The sequence below is a fragment of the Struthio camelus genome, chromosome Z, assembly GCF_040807025.1.
Source record: "Struthio camelus isolate bStrCam1 chromosome Z, bStrCam1.hap1, whole genome shotgun sequence".
Lineage (NCBI taxonomy): Eukaryota > Metazoa > Chordata > Aves > Struthioniformes > Struthionidae > Struthio > Struthio camelus.
The window spans coordinates 28,900,495-28,918,843 of record NC_090982.1 but is presented as its reverse complement, the minus strand read 5'-3'; the positions used below and the strand labels follow the sequence as shown (position 1 = coordinate 28,918,843).

At 40.6% G+C, this 18,349-nt stretch overlaps 1 protein-coding gene across 3 annotated transcripts in view; it reads left to right on the top strand.

The window, feature by feature from the left end:
- LOC104143891 (guanine nucleotide-binding protein subunit alpha-14) overlaps positions 1-18,349 on the top strand; it is an 88,027-nt gene that overhangs the window by 18,352 nt on the left and 51,326 nt on the right. The window contains exon 2 of one of the 3 annotated variants that reach the window (XM_068926782.1): positions 10,268-10,394. The exons of 1 other annotated variant lie outside the window; for it this stretch is intronic. Coding sequence is in view for 1 of the 2 variants with exons in the window: in XM_068926781.1 (XP_068782882.1) it covers positions 17,113-17,137 (25 nt within the window). In the remaining variant the exon portion in view is untranslated. Of the gene's footprint in view, positions 1-10,267; positions 10,395-16,877; positions 17,138-18,349 lie in introns of those variants that run through there. One more of the 3 variants, XM_068926781.1, reaches the window with a different exon arrangement.

Here is an 18,349-nt window from a genome sequence, read left to right as displayed (position 1 = left end):
GTCTTTAACTAAGTTATCCTACAGTCATTCAGGCATTCATTAGTTTGTAACTTGACCTGTAAAATTTTGCTCCAAATATGAATAGTATTGACTGATAGTCCAGGAATACCTTTCTTCCTTAAATGTTTGTATATTTTAACATTATTGTAGCACGATAAAGAAAAAAGTTTTGTCATGACCTTGATGCAATAGAGTAATAAAGCATTCTCCAAGACACAAAATGAGTGCAAGGGACTGAAAATTGCATACAGCCGTGCAGATTTGTCTCTGATTTTTCAGATTTTTCTGGCATGTTTGATATTTGAAAAGTGAAACACCAAAGTATTTCAGAAATTGTCCTAGTAAGTTTGCAGGTGACTTCTCCCTCTTCCTCAGTGAGGTACTGACTTAGTACATGGTACAGTGTTAGCATGCATTATGCTGCTTGATGCATCTTCTAGTATGGGATTAAGAACAAAAATACTTGATGCTTTTTTGCAGACTAAGGCTTTAACTGATGTATGTCAAGCTGTGCACACTAATTATACTTCAGCATGCCTGTTTTTTTGCTATTTGTTAATATGCAAATCTGTATACTCATAATTTGTACTTTATTTCCTCAGTACAGAACAGATGCATTTTTCAATAAAATAAACACAGAAAACTAAATGTTCTCACATTATATACAGGACCCAAATCAACATCTCTCTAAATATTGTAGTGCTTTGAAATTACATCCTCTGAAGAGAAAATTTTTTTTTGGTTATGCTTTCATTAATAACTTAAATATCTTGTATCAGCATAGAGAATACATTCATGAATGACCTTAGGATGTTTATACTGTGATAGTTCAACACATGTGCACATCAACCACTTATTTCAGAAAGTATTTATTCATTTGTCATTCACATATGTGAGTGCTGTTGTCTAGAGAAAACCATCATTCCAGGTTTAGGAAATGAACATAAATGTAAAGAGATTTCCACTATCTTGTCTGTATGGAAAAGAGCAGTGATAATGTCTTTAAGCGTTAGAAGAAATAATCTGAAAATTAGAAAAAATAACCTGAAAAATCTGAGAAGTATGGGGTTTTTTTTGTATGTGCACTGAATTCCAGTGGACAGACTGTTGAACACACCGGTGGTGCTTCAGGTTTGCCGTTGCCAAATATCACACAGGAAATGCTTGATTCAAGATGCTACGTGTGATTATATTGGTCTGCATACTTATAGGCCCAAGGAGCTCTGCTACTTCCTCAGCAGGAGTGAGAAGCCCAAAGGATCAGGGTATTTTAACAGTGGTGTGGCAAATAAGGAGAGAAGAGGGCTGGGTATAAAGCTGAATCTTACTGGAGATAATTAGAGAAGGGCTGATGTGCCAGGGAATGAGATTCTATGCTAATCTTATCCAGGATCAGTAAATCCTGTGCCTTAGGAATGACTAGGGAGAACAACCAAGTCACCTCTGATATTCTTGGTGATGGACCAAGGACGAGTTGGTTTTCTGGACTGCTCATGGAAGAAGCTCTATTCTTTACTCAAATACACATGGTGTTATTGCGGGAAAGCTCCTGATCTGCCTTTTTCTGGTAGAGGAAACTGCAGATGAATGAGATGTGAAGTCAAGCCTGCTGGCTGGGAATGGGATTTTGGGATTGCTGGTGTACAGCAACATTGGAGGTTAAGACTGAAATTCAGGTGGCACTTGCGTTTGTTATTAAAAGATTATCCCAGTAGATCTTGCTCAGTTGAATAACAAGTTCATGATCTGAAGCTATGGAGAACAAAAATAATTAAGAGGATCGGGATGGCATGAGAAAGTTATGCTACAGCAAGGAGTTTTCCTCTGCCTTGTAGCTGTGTATATCAACCGGCAAAACTTGGAAGAAATCTATTGCAAACAACTTTGTATTTTGAGATGATTTGGCTTTAGATCAACATTCTTGATGACAAATTTGTTTATCAGCAGTTTAATAAGGAATCTGATGGAGTTCTTTGGCTTTTGTAAATACTTAAGTACTCTCCTTCTGAAACTGGAGTTTGTATCCTATCAAAGTTATATGTAATTACCAATAACAGTCTTTTGTTCCCTACATTGGGTCATGATGGGAGTTGGAACTATTTTTCTCTCTGGGAGTGAAAGAAAGCATCACTATGGGAACAGCAAATTAGCCTCCTTGCATTCTACAACACAGAATGCTAATGTAAGTACAGACTAATTAAGGATAATATTCCAAAATATTCTGGAAAAACAATTTGATATTTATATATATTATTGGATCATACTAAGGCTACTTGTGATTTAGAGGGAAGTAAAGATTAAGTCACAGCAAATTTTTTGCAAGTGACTTCAGACAAAATTGCTAAATTGCTTAGACCCTTTGTAACCTAATAGGCTCCCTCTTCCATAAAAGAAATGAAAGTGATCTTGGTAAATACAGACTTAAATTACAGTGGGAAAATACATGTATATTTTTTTCATTGAGTGCTCGCTATACCTATCTACACGTGTTTATTAGATGAACTGACAAAATTTAGTAAAATACTGAGGAAATGTTTACAGATGAACGTTTAAGATTAGACCTCAAATTGATTTTTTTGATAAAGTTTAATGTATGTAAATGCTGAGTGCTGTGAGTGTTCCAAATCTCCTTTTTGCCTCATATGTAGTTTGGGTTTTTGCTTGTCCCATATATCACAGGGCTTGTCCAGGTACTTCCACATCTTTTCATGGTTCTTTGCCAACTACATGTACAAGAATTCAGCTCTGTAGGCATCATTCTCGTGCCAGCAAAGTAGCTTGTGTTTCCCTGGTGATGTGCATATCAGGGTTGAGATCCCTTGATAAAGCATTTCTAAAGTCAGAGTTGGTCTGACTGTTATTCCAAGGGCACTTTAATGCCTGCTGTGCACGTGGTTTGACTTCTCTTACGTAATGCAGCATGGCTTCCAATTTCAGATCTAATTTCCAGATTCTGTCTTCTCTTTGTAGCTGATTTAATGAATGCAGAAAGTTCTAACCGGTAAACACTTGTGAGAGTCTTAGTTGCATTCTGCCTTTTTTTTTAAAAAGATCTATATCCAGCACTGCTGGAGAGACAGCTAAGCTCTTTTGACAAATCTAGCCCCACTTTATGAATGCAAAATGTTTTAGCTGTTGCCTACACGAAGTTTCCTTCAGACTTCTGGCTAGACTTCCTGCTTTTTCACCTTTTTAGTAGTAAGTACCTTTTTTACTACAGAATGATTGTGGTCAACAGTTGAAATTAAAAATGGTTGTCCTATTCTTCCACTTCTGTTTTGCCTTTGTACTGACGGCATCTGTAGCTTTAGCTACATAGAGAACAACTTTCTCTCTTTTGTCATGTTAAAATTATTGATATATTCTTAATGTTTTTATCTTATAACTGAGGGTTTTTTGGACACATTATCGTTATAACTCTTTCAATGATTGCTGATAATACTGGATTTCTTCTAGTCTTTTCTCTCCATCTTTGTTTTAAGATAGGCTTGCAGAGAGGGGAAAAAAAGAAACAAGACAGAGATGAAGATTTAACAAGTGTTCAAAATGGCTCTACGCTGTGGTTGGTGAAGGAAGTGGATGCACTTCCTGTGAATGCTGGGCCATCACAGAATCACAGAATGGCCAAGGTTGGAAGGGACCTCTGGAGATCATCTAGTCCAACCCCCCTGCTCAAGCAGGGTCCTCTAGAGCGCATTGCACAGGATCGCGTCCAGGTGAGTGTTGAATATCTCCAGGGAAGGAGACTCCACAGCCTCCCTGGGCAACCTGCTCCAGGGCTCTGTCACCCTCGCAGGAAGGACATTTTTCCTCATGTTCAGATGGAACTTCCTGTGTTTCAGTTTGAACCTGTTGCCTCTTGTCCTGTCACTGGGCACCACGGAGAAGAGTCCGGCCCCATCCTCTTGACACCCTCCCTTCAGATACTTGTAGACATTGACGAGATCGCCTCTCCAGGCTGAACAGGCCCAGCTCTCGCAGCCTTTCCTCATAGGAGAGATGCTCCAGTCCCCTCATCATCTTTGTAGCCTTCCGCTGGACTCTCTGCAGTGGTGCCATGTCTCTCTTGCGTTGGAGAGCCCAGAATTGGACACAGAACCCCAGGTGAGGCCTCAGGAGGGCTGAGTAGAGGGGCAGGATCACGTCCCTCCACCTGCTGGCAACACTCTGCCTAATGCACCCCAGCATACCACTGGCCTTCTTGGCCACAAGGGCACATTGCTGGCTCGTACTTAACTTGTCCACCAGGGCACCCAGGTCCTTCTCCGCAGAGCTACTTTCCAACAGGTCAACCCCCAGCCTGTACTGGTGCCTGGGATTATTCCTACCTAGGTGCAGGACCTTGCACTTGCCTTTGTTGAACTTCAGGAGGTTCCTCTCTGCCCAGCTCTCCAGCCTGTCCAGGTCCCTCTGAATGGCAGCACAGTCTTCTGGTGTGTTAGCCTCTCCCCCCAGTTTAGTCTCATCAGCAAACTTGCTGAGGGTGCCCTCTGTCCCTTCCTCCAGGTTATTGATGAATATATTGAACAAGACTGGACCCAGGACTGACCCCTGGGGGACAGCACTAGCTACAGGCCTCCCGCTAGACTCTGTGCCACTGACCACAACCCTCTGAGCTCGGCCATCCAGCCAGTTCTCAAGCCACCTCACTGTCCACTCATCCAACCCACACTTCCTGAGTTTACCTAGGAGGATGTGATGGGAGACAGTGTCCAAAGCCTTGCTGAAATCCAGGTAGACAACACCCACTGCTCTCCCCTCATCTACCCAGCCAGTCATTCCATCAGAGAAGGCGATCAGACTGGTCGAGCATGATTTCCCTTTGGTGAATCCATGCTGACTACTCCTCATCACCTTCTTGTTCTCCGTATGCTTAGTGAGGACCTCCAGGATGAGCTGTCCCATCACCTTTCCAGGGCTGGGGGTGAGGCTGACAGGCCTGTAGTTCCTTGGGTCCTCCTTCTTGCCCTTTGTGGAGACTGGGGTGACACTGGCTCTCTTCCAGTCCTCAGGCACCTCTCCTGTTCTCCAGGACCTTTCAAAGATGATGAGGAGCAGCCTAGCAATGATGTCTGCCAGCTCCCTCAGCCCTCGTGGGTGCATCCCATCGGGGCCCATGGATTTGTGGATGTCAGGTTTGGACAAATGATCCCTAACCTGATCCTCCTCGACCAAGGGAGAGTCTTCCTTTCTCCAGACTTCGTCTCTTGTCTGCAGGGTCTGGAATTCCTGAGGGCTGCCCTTAGCAGTGAAGACTGAAGCAAAGGCAGCATTCAGCAACTCTGCCTTCTCTGTGTCCTTTGATACCAGGGCACCCGCCCCATTCAGCAGTGGGCCCCGTTTTCCCTAGTCTTCCTTTTGTTGTTGATGCATTTGAAGAAGCCCTTCTTGTTGTCCTTGACATCCCTTGCCAGACTTAATTCCAAATGGGCCTTGGCCTTCCTTGTCGCATCCCTGCGGACTCTGACAATGTCCCTATGTTCCTCCCAAGTGGCCTGTCCCCTTTTCCACCTTCTGTAGACTTCCTTCTTCTGTTGGAGTTTTGCCAGTAGTTCCTTGCTCATCCATGCAGGTCTGCTGCCCGCTTTGCTGGACTTTCTACTCAGAGGGATGCATTGATCTTGAGGTTGGAGGAGGTGATACTTGTATATTAACCAGCTCTCCTGGACCCCCTCTTCCTTCTAGGGCCCTACCCCTATGAGATTCCTCCAAGGAGGTCCCTGAAGAGGCCAAAGTCTGCTCTCCTGAAGTCCAGGGTTGCAATCCTACTTATTGCCCTGCTCCCTCCTCGCAGGATCCTGAACTCCACCATCTCATGGTCACTGAAGCCAAGGCTGCCCCCAACCTTCACCTCTCCAACCAGACCTTCTTTGTTTGTTAGTACAAGATCCAGCAGCGCACCTCTCCTCATTGGCGTCTCCACCACCTGTGTCAAAAAGTTATCATCAATGCTCTGCAGGAACCTCCTTGATTTTTTTGTGCCTATCTGTATTGTCTTCCCAGCAGATGTCAGGGTGGTTGAAGTCCCCCATGAGAACCAGGGCCTGTGATCGTGAGGCTACTTCCAGCTGTCTGTAGAAGGCCTCATCGACGACTTCTTCCTGATCAGGTGGCCTGTAGTAAACCCCCACAACTGTGTCGCCCATTTTAGCCTGTCCCTTTAATCCTTACCCATAGGCTCTCCACTTGCTCTTCATCCACCCTGAGGCAGAGCTCCACACATTCTAGTTGCTCCCTCACATAAAGGGCAACTCCACCACCTCGCCTTCCTGGCCTGTCTTTCCTAAAAAGCACGTAGCCATCCATGACAGCATCCCAGTCATGTGAGCTATCCCACCATGGCTCTGTAACTGCAACGAGATCATGGCCCTGCGACCGCACACAGATCTCTAACTCTTCCTGCTTATTCCCCATGCTGCGTGCATTGGTGTACAGGCATTTCAGAGAGCCAGTCAAGCATGCAGGCTTCGCAGGAGAGGTGCAAGAGGATCCTCCATAGCCATGTCCTGTACGCACTTCCTCGGCTGCCTGCACCCGCTGGAGGCATCCTGGCTTGAGCAGTGTTTTATTGACTACCCTCTCTCTATAAGGCTCTCCTTCCTCCATCTCTCCTAGTTTAAAGCCCTCCTTACCAGGCTGGCCAACCTGTTGGCAAAGACACGCGTGCCCCCCTCGGTAAGGTGGATCCCATCTCTCCCCATCAGCTGTCGATCTTCAAACAGGATTCCCATGCTCATAGAAATCAAAACCCTGTTACCAACAGCAGTGGCAGAACCAGTTGTTAACTTGGAAAATCCATCTCCTCCTCCTCCTCCTCCCGTCCTTTCCCCTCACAGGCAGGATTGAGGAGAAAATGACCTGGGCTCCCAGACCCTTGGCCACCAGCCCTAGAGCTCTGAAATCCTGTTTGATGGTTTCCAGTTTGCCCTTGGTGTCATTAGTGCCTACCTGGAAGAGCAGCAGAGGGAAATAGTGCAATGCATGGACAAACCTTGGCAGTCTTTCCACGACATCTCTTATTCGAGCCCCTGGCAGGCAGCAAACCTCTCTAGACAAGAGGGCTGGTCGGCAGATAGGTGCCTCCATCCCCTGCAGCAGAGAGTCACCCAGAACAATTACTCACCGCTTCTTCCGGGTGTTCCTGGCACGGCACAGGGTCTGTCAGGCCAGTTGCTTCCCTTGAAGCCATGCCCAGCTCCTCCTCATCTTGGAGGGCACTAAACCTGTTTCTCAAAGGCAGATCTTCAGGAGGAGCAAGGGCCATGCAATGCCCTTCCTTTTTTTTGTTTTGAGCTGCGTCACACTGGGTTCCTGCAGATGTGCTAGTGATCTCAGCTTCGCCAGGTGGTAGCTTTTTCCTAATCAGCTTTGCTTGCCTTGTTACTGTGCAGTGCAGAAGCTGGACATTGCTGAACTTGAGGAGAAGAGAAAGGAATCATTGAAATTGCAGCTTTATAGAAAAAGAAAAAATGAAGCACATTGCATGTGCTAAGCAAATTGGAGAGTAGTGTTGCAACATGGTGCCATGCATTACCAACTTTAATAGTTTGTGTGTCGTTAGTTAAAAATCCTTCGAAAATATTTAGAAGTTGCTGGTTGCCACTGTATCCTAACTCCAAACCTAAAGATTTAGCAGTGCTGTGACAGTCCTTTCCGTGCGTGCCTTTTCATAGTCTAAGGTAGTGACTCCTTGAGCACTGGTGCTTTTTAATTTTGTCAAGTCTGTTATGTGGCAGTAACGGGAAGGACGTCTGCTTTCCGAAACAAAGCCATGCATGAGTTTTATTGTTTTTTGCAAGCCTCCGCTTTTGGAAGTCAGATGTGGATTTCTTGGCTGATTTCTTGAACTACACTAACAACGACAATTTTTTTCTCTGCTGTTATTGAGAGTGAAGGTATTCAGGATTACAGGGATTTTTTGATTAACTTAAAATCACTTCCAAAGTGTTGGAATGAGGAAGTGTGAAGAAAAAGTTTGTTCTGTTGCTGAATGTAAGAAATGGTTGTCTTCGTATCTACAGTGCAGAAGAGATGAAATTGAAAGGTTGACTCTTGTCATTTACTCCTTTATGATAAAGGAGAGACTTCACTAGTTCATTTTGGCACTTGGGTCTCCACCGGACACGCTTCTCCTGCTAACACCTAATAACACCTAATAATTTAGCAAGACAAGCTCTTTCCTTGGAGTTCTTACTGTCTGATGGTTTTTTGTCAGCTTTAAACAAGGTTTTTCTTGTGTTTAATTTTTGTTCCTGCTTGTTACAGCACTTCCGATTATGTACACACACAATCAAGAATATAAACTGTTGTTGGCATCGTATGGGACATCCTGCAGCAGTGAAAGAATTTCCCTTAGGAAGCTGTCTATTGTATCCTTTTATTTAGTATAAAAAATGGCTTTTCAAATAAATAAAAACAGAATAGAATGCTGAGATGAGAAGAATGCGTTTCCATGCTGAGAACTGGTAATTACTTATTGTGAGGACTAAGAAATCCAGGGAAATAGGGAAACTTAATTGAAGGAAAAGATTTAAGTATGCATGTTCAGTTTGTTCTTCCTAAATATGCATTTGTTCTGTCAGACATGTAGTGTCCGTTTTATATAATGGAATGTGAAGCCTGGGATTATCTCTGTAGCTCTAGTAGTCCACTGAGATTTGGTTACTAATATACAGCTACTTCTTTATTGTCAGCTGAGGAAAACACAGGATCCATGGAAAACACAGGTTACTAGCTGTTTGTCCCAGCCTGCTTTCCTAAGGAGAAGGAATAAAGAAAACAGTGCTTGAGAGGAAGATGGGGCAGGCCTAGGAAATGGGCTTGCGGTATAGTAGTACTGTTACATGATTTCTTGTAGTCCACAGTCATGTTACAACAATTACAAGGATAAACTTCAGTTCTTAAAGTCAAAAGACAGGATGTGTTGACTTTTCAGAGAAGTTCTTTTCAAGGAATTTAGTACAAATATTTTAGATGAAAACTAGTATATTTAGTTTTCTCAGGAACTCTAGCTGAAGTAAATTTGGAAGCTAATACACATGATCAGAGAAGAAACTGAATGATTTTTATCTGGTAGTACATGAAAAGCACAAATTAACTGTCACTGATTGTGTATATGAGAGAAAAAAAACCCCAGCTTTGGACTGTGTAATTCAGATTAGTTCCTGGATATTAGTTCTCTTAATTCTTATTATTCAGTGTTTCAATAATCACGAAAGACAGGTAAGAAATAAGACTTACTGCAAGCATTGCTGTGCTACCATATGCGGTTTGCCCATGACTGTCCATTCTCATGTATGTGTCATGCACAGCCCTCGTATGTGAAACTTTAGACTTGAACGATGGCAGATTTATCTTAATATGCATTACATTATGCTATTTATTAACACGGCATTAGATTTTTTTTGGTAAGGAATACCAAATATCTATTAAAAAAACAATAGAAAACTTGTAGTCAGCATTGATAATCTCCTTAGATTACTGCTGTTTTAATCATAGTTTTTTTGGTTTTTTGGTTTTTTTTGCTTTTTGACCAGCTTTTGTGTACTGCTTAAGAGATTATTCTACTGTAGTGTATCTGCCAGCACTGTAGGCAGTGTAGAGCAGTTCCCCCCCCCCCCCCAACTATTGCTTAAGCCAGCTGTAGCTCATCCAGAAAGGAGAGTTTTTCCAGTTCTGTTCTTCTGGAACTCTCCACAGTCTGTTTCCTACCTCCTCCAGTATATTTTGCCTTTCAAAGAAGTGGTGGGACCTGTTGTTTTTGGCTGGGGAGTGTTTTGCTTCCACTTTCTCATTTAGTCTCTAATGCACATGGGAAGAAGCATAAACATATAGAAGTGAGAAAAGAAATGCTCACTCCTTTTTTTCTAGACTGCATCTGTGAAGGTAGTATGCACAAATGCCTCAGGCTGTTCAAAAACAACAGCACAGAAATTACTTGGTGCTGAAAAGAATGGAAATGGGTGGCCCCAAGCCAGGTGGCTGTGCTTTTCTTTAGGTCACCCTTGGTAAGGAAAGAAACATCAGGAATGAGAACAGGCCTCCCAAAAGCAAGTTCTGAAGGTTTGAGAATCACTTGTTACAATGGAGCTCTTCTACTGCCTCAGTGAGAGTAGGAGGATTGACTTTAGAGGATTAGGTTAAACTGAACCAAGGCTACTGTACTCCTGAATGCTAACATCCTACATAAAGATTTAGTATGTTTTAAAAGATTTTGAGTGATCCTATCGCAGTGTGTCTTTACATATTGGCAGTTTCATTCTCACAGATTTGCTTCCTACACCAGAGATGTTGCTACAGCGTCCTTTGTTATGGAGATGGAGAATATCTGGGCTTTGCAAGAAGTGCCCAGAATCCCAAACGTGGAGGAAGGAAACAGAGTGATCAGCTTGAGAGTGAGTGCTGAGATTTGAAAGATGATGTCTCGTCTTCAGTTACGTGCCAAAACGTTTAGTTTGCAGTGTTTAATTAACTGCAAGAATACTGGAACACAGATTGTTTGTTTTCTTGGTAGCCAAAAAAATGTAATACACTATAAAGAGCTCAGGTGAAAATTATAGGAAAGGAAGCTGTCTCTTTGCACTTGTTCCACTGAACACTGTTGAAGCAGGATTTTGGGAGTGCAGAGAGCTATATCAGGACCACTGGTGTCAATTTCTCTGGCAATGAGCTGGTGAGACTATAATTTTTGTTTGATGCTGCGGTTTGAAGAGCAACGTTAGAACTGATTGTGGAAAATGATTTGCTGTGTATTGGACCTGTTGTACGACAAAGCCACAGCAAAGACATCCTGTTAAATGTTCAGATACATTGCGATTTTGATAGGCTGAAGAAGCTGGCCTACATAATATACAAATCTGCATAGTTTTAAATGTGTTTGTTTTAATTATAGCAATTTTATTTTGTGCCTTTTTTATAATGCAGTTCTTTCTCTGGGATTTCGTATTAATTTGTAATATATTATTGCCTGAAGGATTGCACAAAAATGGAGTCAGAAACCTACTGATCCAAAAAAAAAAAATAGTCTCAGCAAAGAAGACAGGTGAAGAGTAGGAAGAATAGAATATAATACAGAAATCTCTGTTAACTTCTGGCTATTTATTTGTTGCCTACTTTGATTTTTGTGAAGTCGATTTCCAAAAATACTAGCTAAACTGAAGAACGAAGGAAGAGGGGTGGGAAGCAAACTAGACAGAGGTCAGGAGGACAAAGTGTGAGAGATAGGTAGGGCTGGGGAGGAATAGAGGATAGATGAAGAGAAAGGGAATCTGAGAGAGTGTGAAGGTGGGGGGAGAAAGTGGGCTCAGGGACAGCACTCCATCAGTTGCTCAGTGTGTTATTTACTTTCTTTTTCTCCTTTGCATTTGGAGGAACAAATGTTTCTCCTCAAATCATATTACTGCATGGCAGACCCTTGCTAGCAGTAGTTTGACTGACTTGTTTTCATTTTACATGTAGTGATAAAAGCAAGCTGCTTTTCTTAGCATTGAAAGAGGTTTTTGTTGGCATCTCTCTAGGTTCCTGTGTCACACTTGTATCCAGATTTCTGCTCTGGGGACTTCTGAACCAAAGAACTTTTGAAGGGTTACTTTTGAATGACAAGACATTAATCAACAGCAGTATTAGCTATTTTATACACTATAACTGAGCCTTCTCATTCAATGCTAGTCTTTAATGATAAAAAATTATGTAACCCTAGCATGTGTGTGTTATCTTTTTTTTTTTAATGATTATTTGCCCTATTTTGCATCTCTCCTTATACTTTGTAGTCACGAAAGGTATAGCATGCTTCAGGTGGAAACTTACTTCCTGTCATTTGATTTGACAGTATCTGCAGGAATAAGAAAGTCTGGGGTGAGGGCTAGGTGAACTATAAATTTTCATATTGTCCTACCTCCCATTTAGCATGGTGTTTCTCGGTGAAAGATGAATTTTCAGACTTCCACTTTCTTAAAATATTTACAGACACGTAAGTCTATATCCTGTCCATCACTGGAGAGACTGAATTCCTTTTGAAGTGAGTAGGAGACAGCCACGTATGTCAAAGGCAGGATGTGGCCTTTTACAGGGTGAGTTTGCTGTGAAGGGACACGCACATCCTGGGGTTTGTTACACAACATCATCTCCATGCCTAGGCACACTTTGTGGCCCTTCATAGTTTAAAACAAATGTGTGTGTACTGGCTTCCAGAAGAGTGTTTCCTGAGAATTTTAATGCAATTCTAAATTTGCTCATAGAGTAGGTACATTTTTAAGGAGGTAACAGCAAATCTGATATCTTTCTGTAATGTCTGAATATACCTTTCTGGATTTTGCAGGCATGTGTTATTTGTAAATGGGCATGTCTCTGAGTTCATTACATTCATGTGGTAAGGTTATTTCTGCTGAAGTCACCTGCAATACGCTCAGGAACTGTAGCCAAAGCAGTAAGGTACTTGGCAACAAGAACTGAGGAAACGTTCTGGAAAGCCTGTGTTCGATTTGTGTGTATGTTGCAAGCAGTTTAAAATCAGTGGTTGCAACATATGAATGTTGTCTGAAACAGCTACTGCTGCTATCCCTGATGGAGGAGCTTTGCCTGTATAAATGTGTGTCTATACAGAGTTGGCTTTCTATTTTACAGCATTGAGCAAGGCTTCAGCCTGTTACTGATGCTATCTAGTACTGACATTTCACTGTTCGCTAGCAGCAGCTTTCATTGTTTTATGAATTGAACTGGAAAAGGCACTTGAACTAAAATGGTAAGCTTTTAAAGTAAGGTGGTGGTCTAAAACAGGACACTTGCATGATTTCTTAGATGCAGGGAAGGACTCGGGAGTGGCAAATAATCAATCATTCCCTTTCCCAGTTGTCTCACAGTAAGTGACAAGGTAGGGCTACAGACAGGGCTATTTACGTGGTCATCTCTGCTTGAGCTGTGGTGCCTTTTTGGTGCAGATGCAGCGCAAGTTTACCAAGGATATCTGTTCCATAACCAAAGCTGCTAAAAGCTGGGTTAGGACATGTCCACTAATGGAGATGGCTTGTGCATCTACTGAGAGCCTGAGTTGCTGAGTTGGCTGGAGTTTGAAGTGGGCAGCCTGTATTCTATAGGAAAGATGTATTCCATGGCAGTGAATTAGGAATAGAATGAGACTACTGTATGAGTTCTCTAAAGCACTAACCTCTCATGAACGTTGATTACTAAAATGAATGTATCATTCCTGAGTGAGGTATTCGTTATGGTTTAAAAACCCGAGAATCAGCTAAAGTAGTGAATTTGGATCGAAATGGAGTCATTAAGTTTGGGAGGACAAGTAAGGAAACAGGCAGGTTGCTCTAGCTTGCTTACTAAAAAGAGGAGCTTAGCTGAAGGGAGTATTTAGAACTTTTCATTACTATGCAAATCCATGAGGACTAGTGTAAGTTGTGTGCTTACAGCCCTTTTATGATAGCATTTTTCAGAGGATTAATTCAGCTGACTTTAATGAATTACTACGGAGTGACACTGATGCAGGAGAAAAAAACTGAGCTGGAAGTTTCTCAAGTATGTCCTTATAGGATAAGAAGCTTTACACATTTGTCACACTGAAAAGTGTCAGCCATTACAGTTTCAGACTCAGCATTCTATTCATTGGATATGTAACTTTCACAGTTGCAGAAATGTTCTGGAGTTTGCTTTCAGTCCTCTGTCATTAAAAGAGGTTTTTTTAAATAGTATCTTTAATTCTGTGTAAATGAGTTGTACGCTTTGTGTAGAATCTCCTTATGTACATGTATAGCTTAGTTTGATTTGTTATAGGAAATGCTGAACACAAACAATTTTACTGCTATGAAAATATTATCCAAGGAAGCATGATTAAATGTATTTTTCAACACAATCAAAATACATTTGCATTTCAGGAATGTAATTTTGAGAAGCTGAGCTAATGTCTTAATCATATACTAGATGACAAGTTTTTCCTGAAAAGTTCTTCTATTTCCCGTTTCAAACCGGTCTAGTGGTACTGTCAGTTTTATAGCATATCTACACACACAACACGTACACATGCAAACATACATGCAATATAGAAAGTTTTTTTCCTTGTAAATCTGTGTATAGTGCGAAAGAACCATCTACCAATATGAATGAGTACACAAATTTCACAGACCGTTTTATTTTTCTTTCATTAGAACGCAGCTGCTTCTATTTGCTGCTAGATGCAAACACGCTCATGTCGATAATTACATATTGTCCCCTGTGATCTCTGTTTCTATTTATTTAATAAAGTTAAGAAAATTAATATTTTTAGCATCGACATTGTTCTCCACTATCAGCTTCACGTTATATTGTAGTATCTTTTGCATGTTAAGCTTATGAATTGTGTTACAAAGCCTTGTATTTCATCAGTGAAGACTTGCAGAATTGCAACCAGAGAATGTAAGGTTTGACTCTAGATACTAAGTTTGCTCAAGTGTGTGTGTGTTGTGTATGTGTTTTGTTTGTTTGTTTGTTTTGTGTTTTTTTGGTTTTGGGGTTTTTTTTGGAAGGTGTTCAGAATGACTTAATGTAATGGAATCAAGTCTAACTTGATCCTTGAATGTATTTTAATTGTGTTGAAAAATATTTAATCATACTTCTGTGCATTTTTATAGCACAGAAGACCAGAGCGATCTGTGGAACTTCTGTTGTGGAGTTCTTTATCTAATTGTTCCTCTACAAAATATTATTTATGTATTTAGGCTTTTTTGTACTGTGGTTCATTTGCAGACACATTGCCACCTCCAAATTTATACTTGGTAGCAGAAAGAAAAATTGAAATAATGTGGTTGTGTAGGTGTCAAATCAGTGGCCAGTGCAGGAGCAGGGATTCAGTGAAATGCGTATGACCTTAGAGATAATTTAAAAAATGTATCTTTTTTTCTTTACAGAGCTTTTGATGGTGATTATTGAATATGTTTTGAGCTTCTCCTTATGCTAATTTAACTTTGGAAACTGCAAAACTCTTAATCATGTTCCATGTCATCAGCAGAAGGAAAGTTACCAATATGTGCTTTTAATATGTAGGATTGTAGAATGAATGAGAGCTGTTTCCCTGGTAACAGCTTTGGAAACTGGTTTTGAATCCTAGAGAAAATGGATGGAGTGTCTTGAAGGAACGGCTGATTTTCTTTTTCTTTCCAAATGTATATCTTTTTATTTTTATGTATGTATTTCTTAGTTATTTGTTTGTATTGCTAATGAAAAAGAAGCACATAACACTTAAAAATATTGCTTGGCACAAGTCTTTGGAATGTAAATAGGTGGTAACTGAAGAAGAGAAGCGAAAAAAAATTTCACTTTTCAGTTATGTATCTGTTGGAAAACAAGAGCTAACTGTGTATGAGTCTGACAGATGAAATGTGCTTTGGCTTTTTCCCAGGCTGTTAAAAATGCTGTCTTGTGTCTGCCTTTTAGTAGTAGGAACGGTTGTGGTTTTGTTTTCATGTAACTATGTGCATTATATTGTGAGGCTAATTTCAGCATTTAATATGGTACCTCTGTGAAAGAAGTTAACAGAATAGGCAGAGTAATCCTCCTAGATTACTTAATGACTCTAGAGATTTTTGTTGCTCATAAATCTGAAGAATTTCCTTTCTGCTGCTTCAAGTCCCCTCCCTTGAAATAAATAAGGTTTTGTTCCCTATATTTTTTCTACTTCTTTTGTTTTCAAACCTAAGCTTCTGTTGCTCTAGCCTTTTAAATTTTCAGTGAGTCAGGATTATTTACTTGAAAGCCATTTGTACACCAGCACCATTTGGTTTTTTATATCAACTGTAAATCCTACAGTTGCAGAAATATATTCCCTTCTGTTGGCTGAACAGCTCTCAAGAACTGTCTTACAAAATATTGCAGATGCTGTTTTAAATTCAATTTAGTTTTCATGCAGGCAGCAAAGCTCTTAATGTAATTACTAAATGTTGATACAGTTTTTCTCATGATTGCTTTTTTTCTATGAAATCACTATTTTTGTTAATTTTGCTTATTTCCTTTTACAAAGAGTCAAAAACTTGGCGCAGCATTTAAATGCTCCTAGAGGCTTCAAAGTCATACTGGCTACAGAGTTAAAAAGTCTCAACTATAGCTATAAATTTGATGCTATTAGTAAGCCTTCTCCAAAGATAGCTCTGGTAACTGGGGAAGAAGTTTAATACTAGATTCAGATGTGAGGATGCTATCAAATGTTATTTTTATGACCTTGGCCCTTACTTCTAACTAAGAGACCTTACTGATGCTGAACTAATGCTTGTCACTGGTAATATCAGCAGTGATGTAGCACCCACATTTTGATCTGTTATATTCAGTTTTGCAAGAGGAAAGGCAGAATTAGATCATAATGCTGTTTTTCAGATACCTGATAAGTGTGCTTGCTTTTTGTCTTTATTTATTTATTTTCCTGTAGCCTGTTCAAATCTCTTTGGGCATTGCAGGCAGCTTTTTTGTTTGTTTGTTTGTTTTACCTGTGGCATTTTGGTGACTTCATCATGTTTATCATGCTTGACAACTGGGAAGGCAATACAGATTTCTTCTGCTCCTGCTGGGAGCAGGAGGCTTGCTTGTGCCAATATCCAGTGACTCAGCCTTTGTCAGCTCCACAAACACTAACCAAGGGTCAGCTGCATCTTAGTGGGGCTGCCCAAGCAGGAGTGATGAAACCCCCTGTCATGTACCAACAGAGGAAACACTGACCTGTTAACTAGCCTACATCTATTAATGTATAGAAACAGATGTGAATGCACTGTCATTTTTGATATCACTGCAGCTTAAGACCTAGCAAAGGAGATGAGAGAGCAACCCAGATCTCAGTGCAGTTCAGCTGCTCAAACTGCTCCAGGGTTTCCAGGAGACTTTATTGCTTGTGCCGAAGCTGTCATTGAGCTGTCCTTAATGGTGGTCATGGTGATGTTAGCAAAAATAGGTAGCTTTGTTCTCTCCGTACCATTTACAGCCTCCTAGTCTTGGTATGGCTGTATTCAGTCTGTTTACTGGCATAATAAAGTTGCAGAGACAACTTATGAGCCAGTATGACTTAGAGGAGAATAAGAGAGCACTGAATTTTTTTTGTTTTCTCTAAGTTGTTTTTTCCTTGAAGAATTGAGGCATTAGACTTGGAAAATGAAGCTGACAGGCAAAGGAGGAGGTAAGGATGAAAGAGACAATGGTTAAAAGAAACAAAGATAACGCTTTATTTCTTGAATTGATCTACTAAATTCTAATATTTCTTTTAACTGAGAAAGTGGATTCGGGTAGGTAACAACTTACCTATGTAGCAGTCAGCAGTTGAAAGCAGAGAAAAGAATGAAGGCTTGAAGTGACTGGAAGGAGGATGAATACGTTACACTTAGCTTGTGTATTTACATCTCACCTTTTGAAAAGATTCTGTCTCTTTACCAAGTCAATAGAGTATGTCCTTGATGTTTTAGCACTAATGATTCAACAAATCATTTCCTGAATATAAATGTGCTAAATATTTTCTGGACAAGCGCTTACCGCAAATGTCACTGAGGAGTAGAAATGCACTCTGCATGTATTTTTCACCAAAATAGCTCTTTTTGACTTACTTGTAAAAAGGTAATTCCTACACCTTGGAGGTATATAATCGCATTTTAATGCCCCCCATTCTCTAATGCTTCTTTAATGATAGGCATTAAAATGCGATTATATAACTCCGAAGTATATAATAAGTCAGTATTTTATTGTTCTATTACATTACTTTCCAGATTACCTACTTTTTATTATCCTATTGCAAATTTTTATTATTCCTAACGTTAAAAGTCAAGTGTGCTCCATTTTCTTAAGCCCCACCATCTTAAGTCTTAACACTAAAAATCCCGATGTGTAGTTTTCCATTTGTTTTCCAACTATCTTAATTGAAAAGATATTCAGTCCAAATCTGATTATGTATGCAATTCCTTCCTGAAATGCAATTTATCTTTGCCTTAATATCTCGCAAGTATGCACACTGGCACAACTACTTCACATTCAAACTCTTCTTGAAAGCCCTGTCACTTTTTAACATGTTTTGAAATGATGTTCTGTCAAGATGTGCTTTGAAAGCCTTGTTTCATTTTAAGCTAATGAACCCTGAAGATTTGTTAGACAGTTAATGGGAACCGAGAAACAAAGAGCATGTATTGTTGGCTTTGCACAGAGAGCCTGTATTCTGGGTTTAAGACAAGAGATGTGGCTCGGCACATGTGGAGTTGCTCGAAGGAAGAATACAGAGGGAAGACTGTGCACTCTACTTAAGGTCAGGGTAGGGAGCACAAAGCATTTAAATCAACCACATTTTCAGCATTGTGAAAGGTCGAAGGGTGAAATAGAGTGGTTCTGTTCAGTACTCATATATTTA